The sequence below is a fragment of the Pyrenophora tritici-repentis genome, chromosome 1 (genome assembly GCF_003171515.1).
Source record: "Pyrenophora tritici-repentis strain M4 chromosome 1, whole genome shotgun sequence".
In the NCBI taxonomy this organism is placed as follows: Eukaryota; Fungi; Ascomycota; class Dothideomycetes; order Pleosporales; family Pleosporaceae; genus Pyrenophora; species Pyrenophora tritici-repentis.
The window spans coordinates 2,990,467-3,017,265 of record NC_089390.1 but is presented as its reverse complement, the minus strand read 5'-3'; the positions used below and the strand labels follow the sequence as shown (position 1 = coordinate 3,017,265).

At 51.7% G+C, this 26,799-nt stretch overlaps 13 protein-coding genes across 13 annotated transcripts; 8 read left to right on the top strand and 5 right to left on the bottom strand.

Annotated features, from left to right (window-relative positions):
- Window positions 1-327: 327 nt before the first annotated feature.
- On the top strand, window positions 328-1,654 carry PtrM4_012090 (major royal jelly protein; the record flags this gene model as incomplete). Its single annotated transcript, XM_001931149.2, has 2 exons — window positions 328-1,120; window positions 1,170-1,654. 2 exons carry the CDS (start codon window positions 328-330, stop codon window positions 1,652-1,654), a joined length of 1,278 nt encoding a protein of 425 aa, XP_001931184.2.
- A 503-nt stretch (window positions 1,655-2,157) lies between these two features.
- PtrM4_012080 (AceF, Pyruvate-2-oxoglutarate dehydrogenase complex) lies at window positions 2,158-3,813 on the top strand (the record flags this gene model as incomplete). Its single annotated transcript, XM_066103039.1, has 4 exons — window positions 2,158-2,341; window positions 2,395-2,498; window positions 2,549-2,620; window positions 2,665-3,813. 4 exons carry the CDS (start codon window positions 2,158-2,160, stop codon window positions 3,811-3,813), a joined length of 1,509 nt encoding a protein of 502 aa, XP_065965241.1.
- A 330-nt stretch (window positions 3,814-4,143) lies between these two features.
- PtrM4_012070 (GimC, Prefoldin, chaperonin cofactor) lies at window positions 4,144-4,627 on the bottom strand (the record flags this gene model as incomplete). Its single annotated transcript, XM_001931147.2, has 3 exons — window positions 4,144-4,306; window positions 4,379-4,545; window positions 4,598-4,627. 3 exons carry the CDS (start codon window positions 4,625-4,627, stop codon window positions 4,144-4,146), a joined length of 360 nt encoding a protein of 119 aa, XP_001931182.1.
- Window positions 4,628-5,030: 403 nt separating this feature from the next.
- On the top strand, window positions 5,031-6,146 carry PtrM4_012060 (Ceramidase domain containing protein; the record flags this gene model as incomplete). Its single annotated transcript, XM_001931146.2, has 4 exons — window positions 5,031-5,129; window positions 5,184-5,370; window positions 5,424-5,928; window positions 5,975-6,146. The coding sequence occupies 4 exons, from the start codon at window positions 5,031-5,033 to the stop codon at window positions 6,144-6,146; spliced, it is 963 nt and encodes a 320-aa protein (XP_001931181.1).
- Window positions 6,147-6,643: 497 nt separating this feature from the next.
- PtrM4_012050 (beta-tubulin) lies at window positions 6,644-8,210 on the top strand (the record flags this gene model as incomplete). Its single annotated transcript, XM_001931145.1, has 4 exons — window positions 6,644-6,655; window positions 6,769-6,792; window positions 6,845-6,967; window positions 7,026-8,210. The coding sequence occupies 4 exons, from the start codon at window positions 6,644-6,646 to the stop codon at window positions 8,208-8,210; spliced, it is 1,344 nt and encodes a 447-aa protein (XP_001931180.1).
- A 303-nt stretch (window positions 8,211-8,513) lies between these two features.
- On the bottom strand, window positions 8,514-10,400 carry PtrM4_012040 (EriC, Chloride channel protein EriC; the record flags this gene model as incomplete). Its single annotated transcript, XM_001931144.1, has 2 exons — window positions 8,514-9,215; window positions 9,273-10,400. The coding sequence occupies 2 exons, from the start codon at window positions 10,398-10,400 to the stop codon at window positions 8,514-8,516; spliced, it is 1,830 nt and encodes a 609-aa protein (XP_001931179.1).
- A 1,309-nt stretch (window positions 10,401-11,709) lies between these two features.
- Window positions 11,710-12,718, bottom strand: PtrM4_012030 (HC2 multi-domain protein; the record flags this gene model as incomplete). The annotated part of the gene is made up of 3 exons (XM_001931143.2): window positions 11,710-11,742; window positions 11,791-12,114; window positions 12,170-12,718. 3 exons carry the CDS (start codon window positions 12,716-12,718, stop codon window positions 11,710-11,712), a joined length of 906 nt encoding a protein of 301 aa, XP_001931178.1.
- Window positions 12,719-13,229: 511 nt separating this feature from the next.
- PtrM4_012020 (IlvE, Branched-chain amino acid aminotransferase-4-amino-4-deoxychorismate lyase) lies at window positions 13,230-14,643 on the bottom strand (the record flags this gene model as incomplete). The annotated part of the gene is made up of 4 exons (XM_001931142.2): window positions 13,230-13,245; window positions 13,303-14,001; window positions 14,053-14,350; window positions 14,400-14,643. 4 exons carry the CDS (start codon window positions 14,641-14,643, stop codon window positions 13,230-13,232), a joined length of 1,257 nt encoding a protein of 418 aa, XP_001931177.2.
- Window positions 14,644-15,302: 659 nt separating this feature from the next.
- On the top strand, window positions 15,303-18,216 carry PtrM4_012010 (protein kinase domain-containing protein ppk32; the record flags this gene model as incomplete). Its single annotated transcript, XM_066103038.1, has 4 exons — window positions 15,303-15,908; window positions 15,962-17,188; window positions 17,238-18,174; window positions 18,212-18,216. 4 exons carry the CDS (start codon window positions 15,303-15,305, stop codon window positions 18,214-18,216), a joined length of 2,775 nt encoding a protein of 924 aa, XP_065965240.1.
- A 1,826-nt stretch (window positions 18,217-20,042) lies between these two features.
- PtrM4_012000 (PotE, Amino acid transporter) lies at window positions 20,043-21,675 on the top strand (the record flags this gene model as incomplete). Its single annotated transcript, XM_001931140.1, has 3 exons — window positions 20,043-20,422; window positions 20,475-20,587; window positions 20,657-21,675. 3 exons carry the CDS (start codon window positions 20,043-20,045, stop codon window positions 21,673-21,675), a joined length of 1,512 nt encoding a protein of 503 aa, XP_001931175.1.
- Window positions 21,676-22,121: 446 nt separating this feature from the next.
- Window positions 22,122-23,002, top strand: PtrM4_011990 (STE14, putative protein-S-isoprenylcysteine methyltransferase; the record flags this gene model as incomplete). The annotated part of the gene is made up of 5 exons (XM_001931139.2): window positions 22,122-22,161; window positions 22,232-22,271; window positions 22,322-22,338; window positions 22,425-22,530; window positions 22,603-23,002. The coding sequence occupies 5 exons, from the start codon at window positions 22,122-22,124 to the stop codon at window positions 23,000-23,002; spliced, it is 603 nt and encodes a 200-aa protein (XP_001931174.1).
- A 584-nt stretch (window positions 23,003-23,586) lies between these two features.
- Window positions 23,587-24,844, bottom strand: PtrM4_011980 (PAP2 domain containing protein; the record flags this gene model as incomplete). The annotated part of the gene is made up of 2 exons (XM_001931138.2): window positions 23,587-24,203; window positions 24,253-24,844. 2 exons carry the CDS (start codon window positions 24,842-24,844, stop codon window positions 23,587-23,589), a joined length of 1,209 nt encoding a protein of 402 aa, XP_001931173.1.
- An 897-nt stretch (window positions 24,845-25,741) lies between these two features.
- Window positions 25,742-26,410, top strand: PtrM4_011970 (ankyrin repeat domain containing protein; the record flags this gene model as incomplete). The annotated part of the gene is made up of 1 exon (XM_001931137.2): window positions 25,742-26,410. The coding sequence occupies one exon, from the start codon at window positions 25,742-25,744 to the stop codon at window positions 26,408-26,410; it is 669 nt and encodes a 222-aa protein (XP_001931172.1).
- Between the last annotated feature and the right edge of the window lie 389 nt (window positions 26,411-26,799).

Here is a 26,799-nt window from a genome sequence, read left to right as displayed (position 1 = left end):
GACCTGGTTCGCTGTACATATACGCTATTGAATCGGATCCAATAGCCATCACACAAATTTGACCGTCAACGAAAGGGGCTGTTTCCGCCTGGATTTACACGGGTCGCGATTGAACCGTACCCAATGAACATAACACTGACCAAGCCGCCAGCAGTATATGATAGTCAACGAAGCTCTCCGGCTCCCGGGGTCTGTCATCTTGTTAAACCGTTATATATTCTGCTCCCCAATGTTGTCATACTTGAGAAAGACGAACATTCTCACCTGGCCACTCGGCGCGATATCTTACTGTGTTGGGAGTCATCGACATTGGTTCACAACTTTAACATGTGGATCAGACTTACGATTACATTGTCCTTGTGTACTTTGTCGTTTGCAGCAGAGTACTATGAGACACCACCAGGCGGTTACCGTCCCTTTGGTCCAGGCTACACAATAGGCGCCTATCCTCAAGATTTCACTCTTGTTGGGCCGTCCTTGGAAGCGGTTCACGATTCCCAAACACCTCCGACTGGATTAGCCATCGACTCTGCTCACAAGATATATCTAACGTATACTCGCAACAGTGTACAAGCTCCCATCAACGTAGTGCTTTGCACTTCTTTCAACGATGAAACGCCCTGGCCAAACGCAAGCATGCAAAACTGTACCGCTGGCGCAGATCCAAGCACTTGCTTCGTCAACGTACAGAACATCATCCGAGACGACCGAGGGCGGCTCTGGGTCGTTGATAACGGTATCCCATATGGCTGGCCCTCCGATACCAACGCCATCTTCGGTGGAGCGAAGATCATGAGCTTCAATGAATCAACTAGCGAGCACATCCGGACTTATGTCATACCTCAAGATGCGTTGACTTACCGGATGAATATGAATGATTTGCGTATCAACACAACTCTTGGTGGAAGAGAAGGATATGCGTTCATCCCTGATTGCAGCAAGAACAGCTCTCTACTGACAATCGATCTTGAGAATGGCAGCGTTGTACGCAGACTATTGAACACAAGCGTCGTCCGCGCAGATGAAAAGTATGTCGGTTCATACGACGGCGAACTCATCTATAGTTGGAAGGGAACAAAGAAAGGCTATGCCACGACCGGTGCAGATGGTGTTGCACTAGGTAAGTGCTGCTGAACTCATGTAGGCCGCTCTCGCTAACATAGTAACAGCATCGGGCAACTTCTATTGGGGCGTCCAAGCCTCCCGGCGCTTCTATTACATATCCCAAGATATACTCATTGACCCAAAAAAGACAGAAGAGGACGTTCTTGCAGCAGTGCAGGATCCGGGCCAATGCGCATCAGAGCAAGCTGGCTTTACGTCTGATGACCGCGGCCGAGTATACATTGCGGCAAGCGAGCATAACGCCATATACTACGTCGACACGCGCGAATCCGAATCCAACACGACCGTTAACGAGCATTTACCTGGTGGCTCTGGTCTTATTCCAACTGAAGACTATATGGTAAAGACGTTGGTGAGGAGTGCATTGGTTCAGCACGCCGATTCATTGGCCATTTTGGATGGATGGCTGTATTTCACCACGAATCAGCTAGCACTAGGACCAGCCTATCAGTACAACAACACCGACAAAAGGAAGGGGCCCTTCCGTAGCTATCGAGTATGGATTGGAAGGGGTCCCGCTGATGCATAGCATAGCATAGCATAGCCACGTATCAGCTGGGTTTCTTTTCTTAGAAACCAGGTCACTACTTCAATGCTGTACCCCAGAAGAGGAATAATATATGACGTGTAATAGTTATACCAGTAGAATTATTCAATAGGATTCGAGTAAGATTATCATTATGCTAGAGCCGCGCCTCATCAGAGCCGTGCTACCATAGAGAAGCTCAATAAAACCATTGCCGACACCGGCCACCTCTTTAGCAGGTTTGCATCTATAAAATAATTCCGATTAACTAAGTAGAATCCATTGCCACAAAATCATGCAATCTCATTCATTTCTTAACCCGCAACGCGGTAGGCCCAAAGGTTCTTAGCGGCTACCCCAGCTTCCGCTTGTGCAATGGGCCGCGACAAAGCCGACAATTACCGCCACTGGTAATCGTCGGCTTTGGTCCTTCACACCACACCTCGGCGTTGGTACATGAATATGTTTCTTTCCACGCAGAAATCTGCTTGCGCATTACATCCACCATGAAATCTTTCGCAAGCAGAGAAGCATCTCGCTTATTCTCTCGATCAAGGCTCACACATAGGCCATCAATCACAGCGTCCAGAAGGAATCCAAACATTCGCATACAAGAGCAAACAAGAGGGTTTCGGGAGACAAGAGGACTACTGGCGGTCAAGCCATACCTACTGGCAGATATTGGGGAAGGTGAGTATGCGAATTGGATGTTATGGGGCTGGAGCTAAGCATGTTGTGCGTAGGTATCACCGAATGCCAGGTTATCCAGTGGTTTGTGAAGCCCGGGGCGCGCGTCGAGCAATTTGATCCTATCTGCGAAGTGCAATCAGACAAAGCATCTGTGGAAGTAAGCAAATATACAGAATACGTATAGGAAGAAAAGCTAAGACCAGGCAGATTACCTCGCGGTTTGATGGCGTCATCAAGAAGCTCTATTACGAGCCGGATGATATGGCCAAGGTTGGAAAGGTGATTTTACCGATCCCTTTATGAGATGTTTGGACTGATGAAAGAAGCCTTTAGTAGACATCGACATCCAGAGCGAAATATTGGCCGCCGACGAGGTCTTGCTCAACGGAGAATCAGGTAAACAAGCTGAACAAAACACATCGAGTGCGACCGAATCACAAGAACAAGGAATCGAACTCGGCAGAAACGACACAAAGGCGGCTACTGGAGATGTAGATTCATCAGGCCAGAGCGCGAGTCTACCATCCAAACCGTCTCAAGAGCAGTCAGCTACTCCACGGCAACCGGGCAAACATGCATCGCTCGCGACACCTGCTGTGCGGCACATGATCAAAGAACATAGGCTGAAAATTGAGGATATCGAAGGCACAGGAAGGGAAGGCCGTGTGCTCAAAGACGATGTACAACGATACATTGAATCTGCTAAGCAGACCGCGGGCACACCGTCCACAAGCTCGATAGCGATGCCCAAACAGCAGATTGAGGATCAAGTCAAGCCGTTGACACCGGTTCAATCTGGAATGTTCAAGCAAATGACCAAGTCTTTGTCGATACCACACTTCCTATACACCAACGCCGTGGATTTCAGCTCTCTCACGTCCCTACGGCAAAAGTACAATCTTGGCCGCGAGAAGCCAGATCGTATAACGCCGTTACCAATCATCATCAAGGCTGTCTCACTCACTCTTCAGCAATTCCCATTGCTCAACTCACACCTCGATACGAATACGAACCCAAATAAACCACAGATCATTCTTAAGGGAAGCCATCACATCGGTGTAGCAGTCGACTCGCCTTCTGGTCTACTTGTACCCGTTATCAAGAACGTGCAAAACCATAGCATTGCTTCCCTTGCTCAGGAAATTCAACGTCTCAGCTCTCTGGCAAGAAGTGGAAAACTCACATCTGCCGACCTTACCGGTGCCACCTTCACAATCAGTAACATCGGTAGTATAGGCGGTGGCACCGTGGCGCCTGTCATTGTGGGCCCTCAAGTCGGCATATTGGGCATTGGTAAAGCGCGGGTGGTACCGGCTTTTGGAGAGGATGGTGAGCTAGTCAAGAGGGAGGAGTGTGTGTTTAGTTGGAGTGCCGACCATAGAGTTGTCGATGGGGCATATGTGGCGAGGGCCGCAGAGGAGGTGCGGAAATGTCTCGAGGGCGTTGAGGCTATGCTTGTGAGGATGCGATAGTGCTTTGATAGACTGTAGCAAGACCTCCCAAAAATAATACAAAACAATGCTGCATGCCATATCATGCTACACCCCTTTTACACCGTATGACGTCTTCTACATTGAATTAAATCCATCTTACTGTTAGAATATATCGTGGTAATGTCAGCTCGATATGTGATATGTGAGTTGCGCAGAGATGCATGTTGCTCGTCCTTATTAAGCTTCAATTTCCTAGAACGTCAACAGCTGTCGTTATGCTTATGGTGATGTTTGAAAAGTACTCGTTATTGTCATACGTTTTCCGCCTTTTCCAGCGTTTCCATCTTCACTAACAACTCCTTCACAGGCTCAGCTGGCGCCTTTGAGCACCTGCTCTAGGCTGTTCTTGCTGTTGGTGTACGTCTTTTCAAGGTAATCCTCCTTCTTCTCCAAATTCGACATCTCTTTAGTCAGCGCCTCGCTCTCTTCCTTCAGTCTCTTCTGCACGTCTGAGATCGGAGTGCAAACAAACCTGTTCACAACAATTAGTGTCTTATATTTCTCGCTTCCCCGCAATCGCGCCACGGAAGGTCAGATGACCTACATCTTTCCGACGCCCTCGTACACCTTTATGTCGGCAGGCAGCGATGAGACTTCAGAAGACGTAAGCTGGAGCATACGCCCTTCTCGTGTCCGAGCGGCCTTTTGTTGTTTGACGATGACGAGTTGTTGTTCGGCGAAGGCTTTCTTTTGGCTGATCTCTTGTAGAACCTGATTTTGTCAGAAGCTGGGACTTTCCCAACCACACAACACAGATACGCACCTTCTGCAAGGCCTCGTTTGACATGGACATTGTGGCGAATATTCGATGTTGTTGACAGTAGACGCACTCGCTAAGTTGGCTGTACGTCGCTGCTCAAGCTTTCGTGGTCCGACCGTTGCAGGACCCTGTTGGATCGTGATTGGCCCATGCCTTCACACCGAAAACAGCTGCAGATCGCAAGCATTCCCTCACTCGTGCTAGACATTGAAGTTTGTAACGAGAGCGACTAGGGGCGCCCGTCGGCATTTAACTCGAGCTGCACGGCGAGGTCATCGATACCGGTTTATCGTCAAAGCATTGACCTCCTTCTCTCCTTCTCAAACCTTCCTTCCGCCAAGTCCCGGGCTAGATACAAGTTCGACATTTTGATCAAGCAAGCCTCGTTTCCTTTGTCTTTCCAAATCGTACTGGTTAATTTTCGCATAGCAGAAGGATGACTTCGCTCATATCACGCCTGCCGTCGATAGCATATCCACCCGAACAGGACGGATGGTTTTCGCCTGTTACTTCTACTCTCGACTGGTGTGAAGAGGTGTGTTGATAACGAGTATCCACCACACAGCGATTTACTGATGATGCTTTGAAGAATTATGTTGTTACCCAGTACGCTGCAGAGGTCATCAACACGTTTACCAATCTTTTGTTCATGTACCTGGCTGCAAAGGGTATCCGCAACTGCCTCAAGCATGGACATGACACAGTCTTTCTCGTGGCATTCGTTGGATACCTTCTCGTCGGTAGTGGAAGCTTCTTGTTTCATGCGACTCTGAAATGTATACACAAGCGTAACCCAAACATTGCAAGACGCATCTCTGACCCAACGCAGATCCCATGCAGCTTGTCGATGAGCTTTCAATGATCTACACTACTTGCCTCATGAACTTTGCAACGTTCTCGTATGGAAAGTCCAGACTGTACTCTACGGGGTTAGCTGTCGGTCTCATCTCATTAGCAGTATTCATCACACTCTACTATCACTATCTCCAAGATCCGACATTCCACCAGAACGCCTATGCGATTCTTACAGCAATCGTGTTGTTCCGAGCAATGTATGTGATGGAAGTCAACATCCGTCCACGCTTCCGTTCAAAGGAAAGAATAGCAGCGAACCCACGCCAGGCAAAAGGCGTGAAGGCTGTGCAAGACGGTGAAGACGTCCGGGATCAGGAAATTATCAGTACGATGTGGAAGATGATTGGGTTTGGTCTCAGCATCTTTCTAGGGGGGTTCGGGGTCTGGCACCTCGACAATGTCTACTGTTCGAAGTTGATCCAGTGGAGAAGGGAGATTGGCATGCCCTGGGGGTTTGTGCTGGAAGGCCATGGATGGTGGTGAGTATTCCCTCCTGATGAACATGGCAAAAGCTCATCGCATCAGGCATCTTATGACGGGAACCGGGGCTTATTTCTACATTGTATGGGGTGTTTGGCTCCGACATTGCCTCAACTACAGACAAGATGAATACGAGCTCGATTGGCCGAGCTACTGGACGATGCCGCAGGTTATCAGGCGACAGAGTGCAAATGGGTCAAGGAAAAAGGAGCTGTGAATGATGGTGAGATTGAGGGTCGGAGCACGGTGCCATGGCCGAGGAAATGCATATGCACTGAATTCACGAGATGAGCATGGTACAGTAAGTATACTCGGCTTCCGCAGGCAAGCATGCGGATAAGCATGAGAGTGCTTGGAAGGTTAGCTATCAGACGTTGGCGCTTGATTCACCAATAGAGCAAATAGACATGATGCAGCGCGTCGATGCAAACAAAAGCGTAGTCGTGTGACGACTGAGATGTGCTCGGTTTTATGCGTGTATATCTCGACTAGCCCCCTCGCAGTGAGCAAAAACGGGTGCCTGTCGCGCGTTGTTAGTAAATAGCGTTAGCGCCCAGGGGCCTGTGCGGACCCACAGAGATCTTTAACGCACTCACCGCTTCTGCCTCTCTTGCTCTCCACACCAGCACCACCGCACCATCGGCCACGCTCAATCCAGTTCCTCGCATTCTCAGCTCAGCAATTCCTCCTCAACCTTAGACCAAACCCGACACCATGCGTGAGATCGTACGTATTGCCCTTCGCTGCGAACAGAGACTGTGGCGCGTTGTTGCCCCGCGCCCAGATTCAGGGACAAAGCCAGATTGGGAAGTATAGCTAACGCGGTTTCTCTACCACAGGTTCACCTCCAGACCGGCCAATGCGTAAGTTTTGCTTCTTCGACGCTCATTGAGATGACATCTAACGACTCTCCAGGGTAACCAAATTGGTGCCGCCTTCTGGCAGACCATTTCCGGCGAGCATGGCCTCGACGGCTCCGGTGTCTACAACGGCACCTCAGACCTCCAGCTCGAGCGCATGAATGTCTACTTCAACGAAGTACGTCAACCGCTTCTCCCCAAGCTCCCGATAAGCGGTCAATACTAACATGCAATAGGCGTCCAACAACAAGTTCGTGCCCCGTGCCGTCCTTGTCGATCTCGAGCCCGGTACCATGGACGCCGTCCGCGCTGGACCCTTCGGTCAGCTCTTCCGTCCCGACAACTTCGTTTTCGGCCAGTCTGGTGCTGGTAACAACTGGGCAAAGGGTCATTACACTGAGGGTGCCGAGCTGGTCGACCAGGTCCTCGATGTCGTGCGCCGCGAGGCCGAGGGCTGCGACTGCCTCCAGGGTTTCCAGATCACCCACTCCCTCGGTGGTGGAACTGGTGCCGGTATGGGTACGCTCTTGATCTCCAAGATCCGCGAGGAGTTCCCCGACCGCATGATGGCCACATACTCTGTTGTGCCCTCCCCCAAGGTCTCCGACACCGTCGTCGAGCCTTACAACGCCACACTCTCCATCCACCAGTTGGTCGAGAACTCGGACGAGACCTTCTGCATTGACAACGAGGCTCTCTACGACATCTGCATGAGGACCCTCAAGCTGAACAACCCGTCCTACGGTGACCTGAACCACCTCGTCTCTGCCGTCATGTCGGGTGTCACCACCTGCCTGCGATTCCCCGGTCAGCTCAACTCTGACCTGAGGAAGCTGGCCGTCAACATGGTTCCCTTCCCTCGTCTCCACTTCTTCATGGTTGGATTCGCTCCCCTGACCAGCCGTGGCGCCCACTCCTTCCGCGCCGTCACCGTCCCTGAGCTCACCCAGCAAATGTTCGACCCCAAGAACATGATGGCTGCCTCTGACTTCCGCAACGGTCGCTACCTGACCTGCTCTGCCTACTTCCGTGGTAAGGTCTCCATGAAGGAGGTTGAGGACCAGATGCGCAACGTCCAGAACAAGAACTCGTCTTACTTCGTTGAGTGGATCCCCAACAACGTTCAGACCGCCCTCTGCTCGATCCCTCCCCGTGGTCTGAAGATGTCCTCCACCTTCGTCGGTAACTCCACCTCTATCCAGGAGCTGTTCAAGCGTGTTGGTGACCAGTTCACTGCCATGTTCAGGCGCAAGGCTTTCTTGCATTGGTACACTGGTGAGGGTATGGACGAGATGGAGTTCACTGAGGCAGAGTCCAACATGAACGACTTGGTCTCCGAGTACCAGCAATACCAGGAGGCTTCCGTCTCCGAGGGTGAGGAGGAGTACGACGAGGAGGCCCCTCTTGAGGCTGAAGAGTAAGCTAGCCATGAGTAATATCACGCTGGGCTTGGTTGTTGGAATCTTGCAAATGTCGACCCTGTCCACGTTTTCAATTCGATTCATACTTTGAGCAATTGTCGTGCCTGACGGGCGTGTATTGGCGTGGAAGTGGAAGTTCGTTTCTCGCGGTAGAGCATCGTCACAGGCAATGGCAGTATCCTCTTAGTACTTCTTATTAGCGAAAAGATGCTGTAATCAAATATCGTAACTAAATTCGTGCGCTCTGATTTGACATTTGTCCATGTATGTTGATTGGTCAGGATACGTGATGAGTTTGTCTACTCATCGTCTTGGGCCATGCTCCCTTAGCTGTTCCAGGTACCCCACCAACCTCTTCTTGATGACTACACCTACCAGTTGGCCTGTGCCTTCCTCTGTCACCATGAGATATCTCAACCCTAGCTTGGAGAACATCTCAACGGCGTACTCTAGTGGCGCCTTTGCACAAATGGTCAGAGGAGTGCGATCGACGAATGGTGTAAGATCCATCTCCAGACTCTGCGGGCTTACTCCATCGTCAATCTGGTGACCCAACAATCTGACCAGGATCTCGTCTTGAGTGCGCAGCATATCTGGGACAAGTTTAGTAAGACCAAACTCCAGCTCAGCCTGGGATATATAGCCCTGCAAGATAGGTACGCCTCCATGGTCTTGCACAAGCACAAGCCCAGCGTCCATCAATCCCCTCTCCTTCAACGTATTGAGTTTTCCCGTGAGCAGATCTACATCAACCTTGTTACTTATAGGTACATGAACGGTGATTTCGTCCATGGTGCGCTTTGGCGGTATCAGGACTTGCACACAGGCTTTGTGTTGTCTGACAATTGCAATGGCGGTGTCGGGATCCAGGAAAGGGTGGGAGAGGAGTGTTTGGGCAATGTCGTAGACGCCCTCTAAGGAGATTGCGTCGGCGACCCATTTGGCGATGAGTATGGCGAGCATGGAGGGGACGGTGTAGGAAAGTTGGCCTGTGAGCTCGAACATCTAAGGGGAAATGGTTAGTCGACTGTGGTCAAGTGGTGTAGTATGGGAAAGACGTACAATGACTGCCAATGAGATAGTCATACGACTCACTCCCGCAAGGAAAGCCGCAGCGCCCACCATGGCGAAGATACCGGGACTAATACTGCCAATAAGCTGACCGACGAGCCTCCCAAACAGCGCTCCTGCGTCTAGCGCGGGAATGATGACACCAGAGGGTACCTTGATACCAAATGTAATCGTCGTAAGCACCAGTTTCGCAATCGTTCCATATACCAACCAACCCACGTACTTCCAATTCACCGTATCATCAGCAGACTGCATGAGCAGTTCATTCCGACACACCCACTCCCCCCTCGTATCCTCATCTCCACAATCCACAAGCAATCTCTTAACAACCACATCCCCCATCTCCCTAACCAGCGGGTGCGGAAACTGCACCAGCGCCGACACCAACACCACGACCGCAACCTCCAACACCGGATTCCTCTTGATAACCCTAAAAGTCCTAAACCACTTCGCCCACAGAAGATTCGCCTTACAGAACAGTCCCCCAAACACACCGCCCGCCACTCCCAGCAACACAAATACCAAATAATGAACAATCTCATACCCCTCCTCCCCAAACCGCGACTCAAAAAGCACCAACTTGCCCGTCCCCGTAGGATTCAGCTCCCGCAAAACCATGGCCGCCGTCAACGAGCACAAAAACGCACGCCACAGTACCTTTCGTGGAAAAAACGTACTCACTTCCTCATAGCTAAACAATACGCCGCCAATCGGCGCACCGAATGCCACACTCAAACCCGCTGAACAAGAAGCACTCAGTAGTTCCCGCATTTTACGACCGTTACCGGAGTATTTAGGGAGAAAATGGCCGATGAGGTGGCCGAGGCAGGTGGAGATGTGGACAAAGGGGCCTTCTTTTCCCAAACAGAGGTTTGCGGATACGGCGAAGATTGCGCCGAGGGATTTTGTAAGGAGCACGGGGAAGGTGAGAAGGGAGGGAATGGTGAAGCCGCTGAGAAGAGTTTTGAGTTCGGGGATGCCGGAGCCTGAGGTGGGATAGAGTGTTTTGCCTTGGGGTGGTATAGTATTCGTGGGTTTGGTTTTTGGGTTTGTTGGGGAAGAGGGAGATGGTGAGGCGTCGGGAGCGGAGGCAGATGGCAAAGTCGTCTTGGTCAACATTGTTATGCTGGAACTTAGGATACCGAAAATGAGGGCTGTGCCGACGTAGATGGCGAAACTGGAAGTGTAATCTTCGCTCCAAGAGTGCCAGTTTGCGCACTGATCGGCTCCTGATTTCGCTGCAATTCGGAGCCACGGCCGCAGTGATGGCGTAGAAAAAGAACCCAGTGCTTGTGGCTCTGATGACATACAACAAGCATCTCGATTCCGAAATACATGGCCAGAGCAATACCCGACTTTCCAGTCCGATACCGTTGCTACGGCAATGTCGACAACGAAAGCTACACAAGCGGTCAAGGCTCCGATTACAACAACGGCAATCCAGCCGGAGCAGGCGTCTAAGTAAGGGATCAGGGTGTAACGTAGACCGCGGCGTGATTGTATGTGACGGAACCTGTATGAATCTTTGACCTGGAAGTCACGTTAGTTCATCTAATGCCACATGGTACGAGACGTGTATTACCAAATCATGTAACCAGTCAATCGTAGTGTAATCATTATACGGAAGTCGTTCTCCAACTGTACTGTCTGCTAACCGCCGTTCTTCCTTTGTCACTGTCGACGCAACAATCGACGACATTTCCTCATTTTGTTGATGCTGGAGTTGCGATAAACGCGGTTGGGTTAACAAAGGCGTACGCTCGTTTCCTGTTTCGGAATCCGAAGCCATTTTATGGATTGGTCGGGCAGACAGAAAAGGTCATGGTAACATAAACTGGAAGTTGACATGATAAGCCCTGCGGTCTCTTTTGAGGGGCAAGATAGGGAAAGCATGGCAATGGCTTGTCCAGTGACGCAAGTGAGCATCTCCGAGACGCATGCTTATCTACCGCGGGAAAGTGTATACTGCATATCCTGGGGAACTGGTGTTGGCCCGTGACTGGGGTGCGGAGAGATAAGGGCAAAGTACGCTAGCCACATGGGTACGCGGCACAACTACAGACTTGAGTAACTCTTGCGACCTCACAAAAGATTAGAACGCTAGCATTCGACTGAGAGAAGGGATATAGTAGAAGTATAGCACACTAATCAGACATTTACCAATTAAGAGACGCTACTGTTCCCTGACATGAACCGACCAGTCATACCCAGAAGACCACCACGGAATGTCTAATAACCAGACTAGACGATTACCTTGTCTCCAAACCCTGACTCGTGACTAACAAAGGAAATGGCGTGGTCTAGAGTACATCAATAAGAAAGAATGGACCTGGGTGGTTCAGCTGCTGGCGTGTACGATGCACCGCACAAGGGTCGCTGTATGTACAGAAGCTATCAGAAGTCATACGGAGCTTTAGGCCGTGGCCTTTTAGGAAGCAGCCCTGGACTCGTCTTGGTATTTCTGCGAAAGGTCAGTATCAAGGTCAAAGCAGCATTATCCAGTACTCACCTTCTTCTCAGCCGCGCTCAAGGCCTTCCATTCGGTACCAATGAGCTTGGCTGCATCGGCAGCTTTGATGCTCTTGAAGTCTCCACTTGCATGTCTCTCAAGGAAGAAGCGAAGATAGGAAGTCGGTTTTTGCTTGGGGACGCGGTCGTCTACAAGCTTCTTAGTGTACGCGACGCCTTTCTTCTGAGTACCCGCAAGCTTCTTTCGCAGCTGAGCACGAGCATTGTTGGCAATCCTGATCTCATCTGGGGTGTGCGAGTAGAGCCAAGCCTTGAACTCTGCCTGCTTCTCGGCCATCTTCTGGTTTGCAAGGTGATTGTAGTGCTTGGCATGGTAATTAGTACATATGTATCATATGCTAGGTTCGAATTGCACTCACCTCAAGCTCTGCTGGAGTCAAGTTCTTGAAGGCCTTGGCCGTGGTTCCAACGTTGGCTCGAGCCTCGGCGCTGGTGCCCTTTGATCCGGACAGCTTTTCGGCAATGTACACATGGAAGGGTGAAACGGCATGCTGAGATACGGGTTCCTTGAGGGCCTTGGCGCGCAGCTCCCGAATCTTTGCCTTCTCCTTCTCCTCAGGCGTAAGGACCTTCTTGACGCGCTTCCTTCCAGGCTTCTTGGCAGCAGGCTTCTTCTTCGCCGCCTTCTTCGCTGCAGGCTTCTTTGCCGTCGTCTTTGCCGTCTTCTTCGCTGGGGCCGCCTTCTTTCCCGGTGTAGCCTTGGCCTTGGTCGCAGGCTTCTTAGCCGCGGCAGTCTTGACCGCCTTCTTTACTGTTGCTGTTGGCTTTGTTGCGCGCGTGGTTGTGGCATAGGATCGACGGGAGCTGAGTACTGACGTGTAGGCGCGCGAGAAGGCGCGAACCGACGTCAGACAAGAGGCATTGCGAGCGAAGAGGGTGCGGCCCAGGAGGTGCGCAAGCTGCGGCATGTCGTGAGGGGATGTTTTGGGTACCTCCCCCGCCAACCGGCAGAGCGCGCCAGCCAGCATGGTGACAATTCGGGCGTGTGTAGCGTTTAGTTCGTATGTGTGCTAGTGGAATTGACGAGGGCCGACGCAGCTCTAGACGGCAATGGGTCGTGGGTGGTGTACGAAAACTGCCTGATTGAGAGTTTCTCAGGTGGGTTGGAGAGGTTGGGAGCTAATGACAGCCGCTAAATCCCCGAGAACGTCACCTAGGCGTAGTCAGGTACCTTGTGCATCCTGCACCCCACCAATCTACAGCGCCACAGCCCCGATGTGTCACAATGCTGCACTTCGGCACTCAAGTACCGACTTGTTTGTTGTATTCATACAGCACAAACAAGTTGCTACAACGACAGACATCATGTCTGAAGCTCCCCTCTTCGATTATACATACATTCTCTAGACCTGCATGTCTTTGTGTCCCCCTACTTGGCTCTCTCACCCACACATATGTGCTTGTCATGTACTCTATTTCTCATAGTACCTTGTAGCTGGGGTCATGTTAGCGACTGCATGAATGAATATGTAGCGGGTTGAAAAGCTCCTACCTCCATGGGTGGTCCTCGTCGCCGTACTGGATGCCCTCCATCCACTCCTTCATTTGTTGCGCAATTGGGCCTGCTTCGACGTGATCCTCGAGCCCACAATCGACGAGACGTCCCTTCCAGCTAATCTTGCGCACAGGTGCGACAATGGCAGCGGTGCCAGCACCAAAGATCTCCATCATGCGGCCCTCGTCAGCAGCATCAGCCACCTCCTTCATGGTGAACTTGCGCTCAGATACTGTCCAGCCCTTTGGCTCGAGTCGCTCCCGTGCAAGCTGAAGGATTGAGTCGCGTGTAACGCCCTCGAGAATAGTACCATCAAGAGGCGCAGTCAGCAGCTCTGGCTTTCCTGTCTCCTTGTTCTTAATTGCCGCGAAAAGATTCATCGTACCGACCTCCGTTATGTACTCTTCCTCACCAAACAACCACAGATTCTGGTGGAAGCCACGGCTTGCAGCCTGCATCTGGGGCACAATGCAAGGCGCGTAGTTGGCTCCCAGCTTCTTGTCTCCAACACCCCCAGGCCATGCACGTACGGCATAGTCTGTGGCCTCCAGTGATATGGCCTTGAAACCGGTAGGGTAGTATGGACCGACAGGGGATGCAATTACGTAGAGCAGTGCAGAAGCGGGAGGACCAACGCCGAGGGTGCGCTGAGTACCGATCATGGTCGGGCGGAGGTAGAGTGAGTATCCCCGTGCGCTGCCGGGTGGTTAGTTACACGTCTTGTACGTATAGCTAGACTGAACTTACTCTGGCACAAAACGCTCATCCTCCTTGACAAACTTGCCAATTAGCTCAATCAAAGCATCTGGGTCGAAAGTAGGCAGTGCAATTCGAGCCGATGACTTGTTCAGCCTAGCCATGTTCTTGTCTGGCCTGAACAGCCTGATGTTGCCGTCCTTGTCCTTGTAGGCCTTCATGCCCTCGAAGCACTCGAATGCATAGTGGAAGACGCACGTCGCAGGGTCGAGACTGAGATTCTGATAGGGCGTAATGCGCGCGGGCAGCCATCCTTGAGTTGCTGTCCATTCGAGCGAGAGCATGTGATCTTGAATTTGGAAGTTAGGTACAGACTATGATGCCGCTGGTGCTATTACCTGAAAAGTTGCGGCCAAAGATGAGCTCCTCCGGAGGCAGTAGGTCCTTTGGCGTCGTTGTTCTGGTAATGGAGAGCTTCGACGGGTCGATATTTTGTATCTTCTCGCCGACAGACACGTCAGCATGAATGCTGTACGGTCTCCGGATCCGACATCGCTGAGACGCGCTGAGCGGTGCTACCGATGAACGAAAGGCGCAATGGGAAAGCGAAGAAAACAATCGTGATGACCGTTGTTGAATCATTGTGAGGTATTATGTGCAGGTGGAGAGCGTGTGGGGTGAAGGTGTAATGGCTTATTCTTTTTGTACTATTTCCATCCGTACACCGGCCTGAAGATATCGGAGCACCCCTGCAATGAGTCGAATGCAGCCACCGCCGATGCCGCTTGCCTCATCCATCAGCAGCTAGGCACACTGCGTAGGGCGCAGGGTGAAAAAGGCAGAATTAGTCGTCAAAGCGGATATTTGAGGTTATCCACGTATTTTGCATCTTGGCTGGTGCTGCAGCACTTCATCATTCACGTCTGCGTCGTGGTCGCATGTCATGCAGGCCGCGGGAGACTAACTAAGAGGCCCTGGCCAGCCCTTCTCCACAGCTCGCGTGGGGTCCGTCACTAACAGTCCATCACTTAACCTTGTCTACCAATTGACCTTTGTGCTGCACAGCCTCTTGCACTCTGGCGCAGTTGGTGCCATTGCTTAACAAGCCACAGTCATACCCCCTGCGCATGAAAGACGTAGTCTGAGATGTCTTGATCTCTGCGCAGCTTCCACTGGCTCCAGCTGTCCGCATCAGATCTCAGGCGAGATAATCACCACCTTCACGCGCCGACATCACAGTCCATGACGCCCTCGTTCTGTACCCACGAAATCGCCGCGCGGGCGAATAGACCACCAGCACCATGTTCTCCAACGCCCTAAAGTCCTTCACCTCCAACATCTCGAGCAACTACACCCTCAGCCCACAACCCACGTCCTACTCGGGGCCATGGAAGATATACGACGCAAAGAAGAAGTCGACTGGGAAGGCGGCATCTGTGTTTGTCTTCGACAAGAAGTCGCTGGAACCGCCAGCAGGCGCAGGCTTTGGTGGACGGTCGGCTGCATCTGGACTGAAGCGCGCTCATGAAGAAGTCGTGGAAAGATTGAAGAAGGAGGCCAGTTCGCTCGCCCGTTTACGGCATCCCAGCGTACTGGAGCTGGCAGAACCAGTCGAGGAGACTCGCGGCGGAGGCTTGATGTTTGCAACCGAGCCCGTCACCGCTTCTCTTTCTGGCCTGTTGCAGGAAAAAGATGAGCAAGAAAGGGCCGGCGGTGTTGGTGGCCGTCGTAGCCGATACGTGGTCGAAGAAGCCGACGGCCAGAAGCGAAGACGCGAACTCGAGATTGATGAGCTGGAGATACAAAAGGGCTTGCTACAAATTGCAAAAGGGCTGGAGTTCTTGCACGAGAGCGCCGGCTTGGTACACGCCAACCTGACACCAGATGCCATCTTTATCAATGCCAAAGTAGGTAGCAATAAAGCCATTGCCTTGCGAATGACTTGCTGATCTTGTGACAGTCCGACTGGAAAATTTCAGGCCTGGGCTTCTCAACCCCTCCAGAAAATTCCACAAAGCCCACATCGGTAACGCCAATCTCGCTCTCTGAAGTGCTCAACTATGACGCCCGGCTACCACGACATGTCCAGCTCAACATCGACTACTCGTCACCCGACTTCGTCATGGACAACAACATAACTCCCGCGGCAGACATGTTCAGTCTGGGCATGTTGATCATTGCGCTGTACAACTCGCCGCACAAGAGTCCACTAGATTTCAATGGGAGTTCGTCTTCATACAAACGCGCATTTTCTTCGGCCTCTTCGGTCCCCAGCAAGACCAACAACTTCATGTCCTCTCAGCCTTTGCCGCGAGATGTCACCACGGGCGTCCTGGATCGCCTGATCACCAGACGACCCGCCCAGCGATTGAATGCGCGAGAGTTCCAGCAGGCGCAATACTTTGACAATATCTTGGTCTCCACTATCCGATTCCTTGACTCACTTCCTGCAAAGACCCCTAATGAGAAAACACAGTTCATGCGCGGTCTTCCACGTATTCTGAACCAGTTTCCCAAGTCCGTCCTCGACAAGAAGATACTTCCTGCCCTGCTTGAAGAGATGAAGGACCGTGAGCTCCTTACCCTGATACTGCAAAATGTCTTCAAGATCATCACAATGCTTCCGTCGGGCAAACGAGCTTTCATAGACAAGGTGATTCCAAAACTACGTGAGACTTTCCTGAGTGCGGCAGCAGCCAACAATAAAGCACCAGCTCAAGAAAGGGATAGCCTGAAAGAAGCCGGGCTCATGGTACTGCTTGAAAACATGCAGGTTGCTGCCGATAACTCAAGTGGCAAGGAGTTCAAAGATGACATACTTCCAATCATCAACTACGCGCTCGAATCTCCCACTCATTCGCTGGTTGATGCAGCCCTGCGTACCCTACCTATCGCTCTACCGATACTAGACTTTTCAACTGTGAAGAACGAACTCTTCCCTGTGATAGCTAACATCTTTGCAAAGACCAGTAGTATGGGTATCAAGATCCGCGGTCTGGAGGCATTCAAGACCCTATGTGGTGGTGGAAATGAAGAACAAGACGACTTCCAAGGGGACGGTTTGACTGGAGTGGTAGCAGCGCCAAAGGCCAAAACCTCAAACGTATCGATTTTGGACAAGTACACTATTCAGGAGAAGGTTGTCCCGTTGCTTCGCGGCATCAAGACCAAGGAGCCTGCAGTCATGGTATGTGGGTAAGAATGACACTAGGGATCATAATGCTAATACTGTACAGATGGCTGCACTAGACGTGTTCAAGGCGATCAGCAACCAGGTCGATAGCGACTTCTTAGCGATGGATATTCTTCCCATTCTTTGGTCCTTCAGCTTGGGGCCTCTTCTCAATCTACCGCAATTTCAAGCATACATGAGCCTCATCAAGACGACATCAGCGCGTGTAGAGAACGAGCAGACCCGCAAGCTGCAAGAGCTTGGCGCAAACAATGCGACAGCCACCACACGGAACGAGTTTATGACCTTTGGCGGCCCGTCGAATACGAATGGTTTCGAAACAAGCAACGGGAATGGCGACACTGACTTTGAAGCACTTGTACGCGGCGATAAACAAGGAGCATCCGGTGGTACAGACATGCTGGGTGGGGATCCTTGGGCAAACGGCTCAGCATCCGCTGCATCATCTACCGTCCCCCCCTCACGACCATCTGCCAATCGATCAAACAACGCATCACCAGCAGCAACCTTCTCATGGTCCACAGCACCCGTATCCCCACCACCCAACACCAACCTCTCCGCGCCGAGACAACAGAGTCGTGCAGTTACCCCCGACAGTACGCTCAACACGCTCAACACATCTTTCCCAGCACTAAGTGCAGCAAACCCGGGCATTGGTAGTTCCTCTTTCGCCCCACCACCGCAGCAGCAGCAGGTCCGACCGGTCATGAGCATGAACAACATGATGACCTCAAGCACACCAACACCCTCATATGGTGCCAACACGCAAAGCTCTAGCATCGACTGGAGCAAAGCAGGTTCATCGATGGCCTCTTCGAACACATGGGGTAATATTTCCGCCGCTACAAACACCGCTTCCAACCAAACAAGTTCCTTTTCTAGCTTCCCTGCCATAGCACCTCCGCCTTCGCAGGGTAGACAGGGTAGCCCGTACTCTTCATTCAGCATCGCACCTCCGCCGATGAAGCCGACGGGTGCTAGTTCGTTTAGTATACCGCCGCCGCCAATGGGGAATAGTATGAATAGCATGACTGGCTTGAGGGCGCAAACGCAGACGCAGAATCAGCAGCAGCAGAGGACGCAGCAGCAACAACAGGTTCAGCAGACGAATTGGGGCAGTGGAGGGGATAGCTTGATATGAAGGGGTGAGCATTTTGAAGGGTCATGGTGTGTATTAGCGGGCGTCAAGGAGTAGGAGACGTATGCGTGGTACTGTTCTCATGGCGTTGTATGTGTTGTTTGTTTATCTTGTACAAGATATTCTTCCTTTCGCCAACAGATTAGTACAGAATACAAAAGGGGTTGGTTGGGACAGAATGCGTAAATTTTATAGACTTTTCTGGTTCTGCTGCTTCTAGTATTGCACATGGCAGACAGCTGCTGATAACGCTTTGTTTAGGCGGTCTTGTTCTATGCTGCATTCATCTTTTAAGTCTCAGGTCCAATAACCCTAACCACAAGCGTGCATGTTCATCGATGCGGACTTTATCAGCCTTCCACTGTCGCGTGCTTTCCACGTTATCTAGCCTCCCGTACAATGACCACGGGCCGTTGAAGAGTCGGGTACAGGAACTTTATTTCACTGTTTACATTTTTATAACTTTTCAGCTTGGGCTCGATGATGGAAACGTTCAAGCCACATATGTCACATATCATTAGCCTTTGAAGTTGTCGCAATATGTATGATGATGAATGATCAGCAGCTTGGGGTTGGGCTCTGTGTGCAATAGAACAAGACGGCTACCGCCGAAAGACTAGGCGCAGGTAAGCACGCAATTTGGCGACCAGATTGGTTGCTTCCTCGGCGCAGAAGGCTGCATTATCAGTCGTTGGGCCAGCCGCGCAGCCCAGATCTGCGGTCGTCCTGCGGCGCGGATGATGCGGAGTGAGAGGCAATAGACTGCGAGGTAAGTATCGAGGACTTGCCCGATGTTGCGCGTCGTTCTTTGTTGAGATTGACAAAGAATCGAGACTCCCTGAGCAGAGAAATTTTAGGTCTCTCAGGGTCTACCAAAGGCGGGAATGCAGGTTCTGATGGGATGGGCAAAGGCAAAAGGCTGAAAAAATTGGCATGTCTTGGTGACGGCAATTCCCCTACGTTATCGCGTAAGCTTAAGCAAGCCAAGTCGCGATTACCGGTTGTGGAAGCCTTGGTTTTAGAGCTTAGCGACAAGCTTAGCGGGCGCCACAGTGACATCAAGTTTGATGTCTGACTTGCGAGGCGAGCATAACGGCTTGCAGATATCGAAAGAGGGTGTGACCAAGGTTGGGGCGCAAAACGGCAGCACCTGATTCCTGGTCGCGGATGATACTTGATGTTAGTGGTTTTGGATTTCTGGGCCATAACTAAGGCGGCACTTGCCCGCTGACGGAAAAGTGGTTACGAAGCCAACGTCATGCTGGCCGGGACAGACCAGGAGATGACTGAGATTTCATAGCGTGCGAGCGGGTGAAGGAAGGCTGCGGTCATAGCGCGATGAGCGGGCGCGCTTTGTGCGCGTGTTCATAGGCCGTTCTCAAACTCGGGTAGGCGCCACCGAGTAGAAGAGCAGGTCCACTCTGGTCCTTCCCTGTACACCTTCACCGAACTCTTCCCCCCACAAGTCTTAGACTAGCCATCCCAGTACATCAACCCTAGCCTGTGTCCTTCAGCCACATCCTGCACCCGCAATCACCTCGCCCCCGCAACATATTTAACCACCTTCGTGCCGGAGCCGTCTAGCATTCACTTGGTTCACTTCAACATCCGCTCTCCCATATCTCATCTGCCGCAATTAATGCCCACAGAAGCAGCATATAGTTGTGCTTTTTACTACACTCCTTACAAGAGGTGTATCCGTTGCCTGAAATGGCGTTGAAGGGCATCTTTGGCGGCAAGGCCTCACCGGCCGAAACAAACAGTCAAAGCAGCAACGAAAAGGCTGCATTCGATGAAAAGAAGGGCGAGGCTTATGATGCCGAGGCGGCCGGAGGTATCACGGCGCCTATCAACGACACCGATTCAGATGCTAGCATCACCATCGGCAGACAGATTGAGCTCGAGGCCAATAATGCCATCAAGTACCGCACTTGCTCCTGGCAGAAGACTGCGGCCCTGCTCTTCTCCGAGTACATATGTTTGGCCATCATGTCTTTTCCGTGGTCATACTCCGTCCTTGGTCTGGTTCCGGGTTTAATCTTGACATTCGTCATCGCCGGTCTGGTCCTCTACACGTCCTTGACAACATGGTGAGCCTGACCTCCAAATTTCCTAGAAAATTCCCACTTACATTTTTTCCAGGGAGTTCTGCATGCGCCACCCCCAGATTCGTGACGTCTGCGACATTGGCCAGATGTTGTTTTGGAACAAGAAGTGGGCCTTCTATGTCACAGCTGTCATGTTTGTCCTGAACAGTAAGTTTTCACCCATTCGTCGCACTACGTGCCCTTGACGCATCATGTTGATACTGACTTCACCTCCAGACGTCTTCATCATGGGCCTGCACTGTCTCGTAGGAGCCAAGTGGTGGAACACAATCACTGGTCATGGCGCATGCACTATCATCTTCGCCGCTGTTACTGCCATAATTTCGTTTGCAGCCTCTCTACCGCGAACATTTAATACCCTGGCTACGCTAGCCAGTGCCTCTGCTGGATTTACTTTTGTTTCTGTCATCCTTGCAGCTGCCTTTTCTGGTGTTGATGGTAAACCTGCCGGCTACCCGGACAAAGGCCCACTCGAGGTTTACGCCGTTACTCCGTCTAGTACTACCTTTGTACTAGGCATGAGTGCATTCATGAACATCAGCTACACTTTTATTGGCCAGATCACCCTACCCAGCTTCATTGCTGAGATGAAGAACCCGAGAGACTTCCCAAAAGCGCTATGGGCTGTTACAATCTGTGAAGTCATCATCTTCAGTCTTGTCGGAGGTGTAGTGTACGGGTACACGGGCAGCAACTATATGACGAGCCCGGCTTTCGGTTCCATCGCCAACCAGGTCTACAAGAAGGTGGCTTTCACCTTTATGGTACCTACCATTATTTTCCTCGGTGTCTTGTACGCCTCGGTCACCGCACGCTTCGTGTTGTTCCGGATTTACGGCCCATCCTCCCGACACAGGACTGGTCACACCGTTGTCGGATGGGCGACATGGACCGCGATCCTCGCTGTGCTCTGGGTCTTCGCCTTCATCATCGCCGAGGTTATTCCATTCTTTTCCGACTTACTCTCGCTCATGAGTTCGCTGTTCGATTCGTTCTTCGGGTTTATTTTCTGGGGCGCGGCATACTTCCAACTTCGCTCAGAAAAGCATGGACCGAACTACTGGAGAACACGTGGACTCAGGGGGTACGCTGGGTTCTTCTTGAACATCCTGCTCTGCCTCATCGGCCTGTTATTTCTGTCTGCAGGAACGTACGCGACTGTACAATCCATTATTGATGGTTACAAAGCTGATGGGTTTGGCGGACCATTCACATGCGTCGACAACGGATTGTGAGTGGACACGTATATGTGTTCCTGGTGAGAGATGGAGTTTGTTAAAAAAAGTTACTCGTAACCTGTCTTCGATAGGATGTTCTGAGTAGGATTTTATGATTTGGGAATACAGTATACCCCGCAGTAGAACCTCCATACAATTGAAAACTTTAAAGTGGTAAAACACACAGAAGATTGTCATCCCCGATGACATGATCAAAAACAGCTATCTTAGGATGTATCCACCACTAACACGTGACTGGCCCTTCAGACCTCGGGAAGACGGAAGTTCAAACTTGTCGTCGGTCGTTGCTTGTGCTTGTATGGAGTTATGACGTCCTCGCTAACGGCACAACTGCCGACGAACACCTGCTAACAAGTTGCCAACATCCTCCACGCCTTTGCATTGCGCATTCTGCACTCTTCCAACATTGATCGCACGCGAATCCTTTGCTAACTTCTGAAATCATGGCTTCATACATCGACTTCAGCAAGCCCAGTCTATGGGGTAAGTACAAACTTCGAGCTTCCCCCAAGCGCCCCGCAGCTAGCGGATGCGACAACTGACGAGGCCACAGTATCGGCGGCCAGCATTGTGTTCAACCCTACGTTCTGGAAGTGAGTAATAACACCCAATTGTTGATTCATATTGCTAATATTGGTTCCAGCATCGCTGCGCAGTCAGGTACGTTCGTTGTCAATTTCACGACAGTTGCAGGAAGCTACCGCGGCTAGCTACGAAGGAGGGGATACAGGTCTAACAAACTTCAGAGTACCACAACAAAGTCATCACGAAACTTTTCGGTGGTAACGCGCGACTCGGATGCTACGCACTCGCCGTAACTATCTTCTCTCTGGGTATCTTTAGAGATTACCTGTACGTACTCCAATGTACCCAAACCTTACCTTACCTTCTTCTTCTCGAAACTCAACTCATTGACAAACACAGTTACAATGAGGCTCTCGCTGAACAACCCACACACCCGACCCTCCTCTCACCCGCCATAAAGTACTCTGCGATCCCGCTGTTTCTCATGGGAAACACCCTCGTCCTCACATCCATGTGGGCACTCGGTGTTACGGGAACCTACCTCGGCGATTACTTTGGCATCCTCATGGACGAGCCCGTAACTACGTTCCCCTTCAACGTGTCCAGTTCGCCCATGTACCACGGCTCTACCATGTCCTTTTTGGCCACAGCTATCTGGTTCGGAAAACCGGCTGGTATCCTATTGACGGGATTGGTCGCAGTAGCCTACTCGATTGCGTGCAAGTGGGAGGACCCTTTTACGTCTATGATCTACCAGAAGCGCGAAGAGGAGCGGGCCAAGGAGAAGAAGGGCTTATAAAGAGCCCCGATATACATTGGTCAGCGCGACCGGGCGTGATGTTGAGTGAAGATGCAGGCCGGAGGGCAGCATATAGAGAGGAAGAGCAGCAATTCTGTTCAACACGGCAGCGGCGAGCAGGTTTGTTGGGGCAGGGTATTCAACTGCCGGCTGTGAAGAGGAGTCCATAGCAGCATCAAAAGTACACTTGATTTGACATGACATAATAGCCCAGAGCGACAACAGCCCAAGCGACTTCCTTTTATCTGTTACGCTAGTAGGTACATGATTGGTATGTTTGTAAAGGAAAAATTTCCAGATCTAATCACCCAGCCGTCCAAGTTTAGCATGTCCTGCGTTCGTCTTAGTTTGCTTGCGCATGGGGGTTTGCACCGTACTATTATTGCAGAAGAACATGGCTTATTGATAAGGATCATTTCATTTTACATTAAGGACATTGTTTTAGTTGTTTCCATGTTTGCAAGTCTCAAAGCGCAGCCCATACTCCCTTTGGTATACCCAGCCCTTCAGACACCATCTATAAATTATATAACAGTAGAAACAGAAAAGAACGTTTGAAACTAAACACGTCTCTTGTACGAGATTTATGCAGTTCCTGCATGTGGCGCCCCGTTCCTATTCAGGACGCCCAACTCGCTATCGTCCACGCTGTGTCCGTTCGCCTGAGCGTCTCCTCTCCTCGGCGCCGTCTCACTGACACCCGTCTTACTCCATCCCTCGGTGCCGACATACGAGCCTCGGCCAACGCCGATCCCCCACGCCCTGTCGTAACTTCTCGGACCCCAGGCCCAACCTGCGCCCCGTGTGATGGGTAGATGGTACCATCGGAACGAGAACCACGCACAAGTAATGCCGATTAGCGTGCCGAACAACATATCGAAGCCAAAGTGTCGAAAGTCTGTGAAACGCGTGCTGGTAATGTAGATGGCGGCGCATACTGGGACTAGAACAAAGACTAGAGTGTAGACGGGCGGTGCGGCGTTTTGGTAGCGGATGGGTACTACGCTTTCGTCGGTGTTGGCTGAGAGGACGGACTCCTGTTTGTGGAGGGGGAGGACAGATTGTTTCTTAAGGTTGGATGGCGAGATAGCCGAAGTGTGGGCTGGGTTCGTCGAGTACGGGCGGGGTGAAAGATGCGGGACTGTGACTGAGAACTTTGAGGCGAGGAACAGGGTGAGGTAAAGTAGACCTGCCCATGAGACTGTGTATTGTTAGTAGTGTTGGAGAGGGAAGTTACGAAGAAAGCTTACAGCTGGAATGACCGCTGGGAAAGGACTTGAAACCATCTTTTAGGAGGGCATTGTCGGTTTGAGTGCAGATACCAGAGGTAACAAGCACCCACGAAGGGTCAAAGACTTGTCCAATACGATTGACGGCATAGTCTTGGATGAGGTCGAGGTTTGGCTTGCATCTCGACAAGAGGTCAGGTCGCGGTTTTCCGAACAAGTTCTTCATGCCCTGTGTGATCATAAAGGCAGTAGCCAGCGAGAGGGCAAGTCCCATCCAGCCAGTATGCCACTCCCACAATTTCCTCCTCCAGATGAGCGACTTGGGGGTTCCACGCGAGGCCGTGGGTCCAGGAACAAAGACTAGGCACACAATCATGATAATCGCGGCAGGTGCAATGAGCGAGCACACAACGAGGAGCCATGTTGGAATCATCTCGCTCTTCTGGTATGGGTATGATATGCTGAGGTCGACGGGGGAAAAGGGTCGTCGGAAGGGTTCAACAAACTCCCAACCCGCAGCGATGGCAGCGATTCCAATGATGACGATCCAGTCGAAAATGTAGGATAGAACCAGGCGCATTGACGGCACGCCTACTCCCTTGATAGTCCTCATGTTTGCGAGAAAGGGTGTGCAGTGAGTGTAGAAAGGGAGGAAGTATTCAAGACGAAATTATAGCGTCTATCAGGCCAAAGCACTTTGATGAGACCAGCGCATAGGAGGCAGCTAAGAATGACTGGGCGTAGCGCGAAAGCCGGCGAATTGTGGGGTGAAGTCAAAGCGGTTGTTGTGTCTGGGTATGACAAAGATGTGCGGTGCAGGCGCAGGTGTACAACGGTAAATTAAGGCAGAGCTAGAGTCTGTGGGAAAGAGCCAGGTCAAGTATGAGACAAGCGGAAGGCAGGACAACAGCAGGCGACAAGGGGGCAGGCGACAAGGCCAAGACCCTATGTTAAGTTTGAGGCTGTGAAGGAAAGCTGGGCATTGCTTCTAAAGGCGCGCATCGTCTCAGCTGGCGCTCAGAGGTTGGCAAAGCGCCGGCTTGGACCTGGGGCGTTTTACGAGGCCAACAGGCCAACACATGGCTGCAAACAGCAGTCATCATGGCCTACAAGAGGCTGGAACAAGTGGCGGTATAGGACGGAAAGGCTTAGATGGGTGACGACCAAGACGAAGACGGACGAAGACGAATATGAGAGTGATTGATGCGGGTTCGGGGCAGGGGAGGGGGCCCAGCGGCAGTCCAAGCCTGGGCCTGGATGATGAATGGGCGATGGGTGATGGGATGGGCGCCGTACGCCATCGGCCGGCATACGCCATGGCAAATAGTGTCCGCCGCCTCCCGAAATGCGCACACGTCATTTTCTTCTTCGCATTTGGCCCGACTTGCGAAAACGAACGACTTGCGTGTACTACGGATGCGCAGCACAACAAAAGTCCGAATAAGCCCGCGTAACCACACGCTGCCTTGCTCTCTGCCTATCGAGGCTGCCGGATACTAGGAAATCCACCATGGCGCTTCCGGCTCCAACCATTGATCTGCTCCTCAACCTCATCGATACGCGCCCGCAGTCCATCCTCACCTCGCTGTCGCAGCACCCGCACCTCGCCTCAGCCCGCGACACGCACGGCTACTCACTAGTCCACGCCGCCGCTTCGTATAATCAACTCGCCGTGCTGCGCGAACTGGTCCAAAAATACAATGCCGACGTAAACATGCTCGACGAGGACGGTGAAACTCCCCTCTTCGCAGCGGAAAAAGTTGAAGTAGCAAAATGTCTTGTCCAAGAGTTGAGCGCAGACACGAGTATACGAAATCAAGAGGGCCAGACAGCAGAGGAGAAGATTGGCGAAGAAGAGGGTGAGGCGCATGAAGTATACCAGTACTTGAGATGCCTACGCACCGGTACAGAGCCAGTCGCTGCGGGTATAATAGAGACTGAGGGCGTACATCCGCCGCCACCACTGCCTGAGGGTGTCAAGGTCAACGTAGGCACCATGGAAGAGGATGCTGCTGGGACGCCAGACCCAGAGATACGGCGGCGCATTGAGGAGCTAGCTGCACGAGAGGACTATGACTCGGAGGAGGTACAGCAGCAGCTGAGGGAGCTGGTACAAGATGTCGTCACGGGCATCAGTGTTGACGATGGTGGAAGAAGTGTTAGGAGAAGGGTTGATTGAGGATGAGGCCAGCAAATAATGAATCTGACCAAATACGAGCGAGCGCCCTTTAGCTTATCTCAGCGAACTGAGCTCGCATACGCAAAAAGTGCCCCGTCAAAGCATTCGAGCGTGGCCTAATACGTCATGTTCTCTGGAATTTTGCACCTTACAAGACCACGGTAGACACTCCACTCGTGCTTCGGTACCAAAAGAAACGTAGATGCGGACCTTTCCGCTCAGTGCCATTGGCGCCGTCACGGGCCGCAGTCTTGGCCGTAATCGACACCTAATCCATCAACTTTCCTATTCAAGCTTACAGGGACTTGAGGCATCACCGAAATCCCGTGATTGGTGACACATTAAGGTAGGGTGACGATGCAGTGGGTGAACAAGGTACTTAGTTGTTC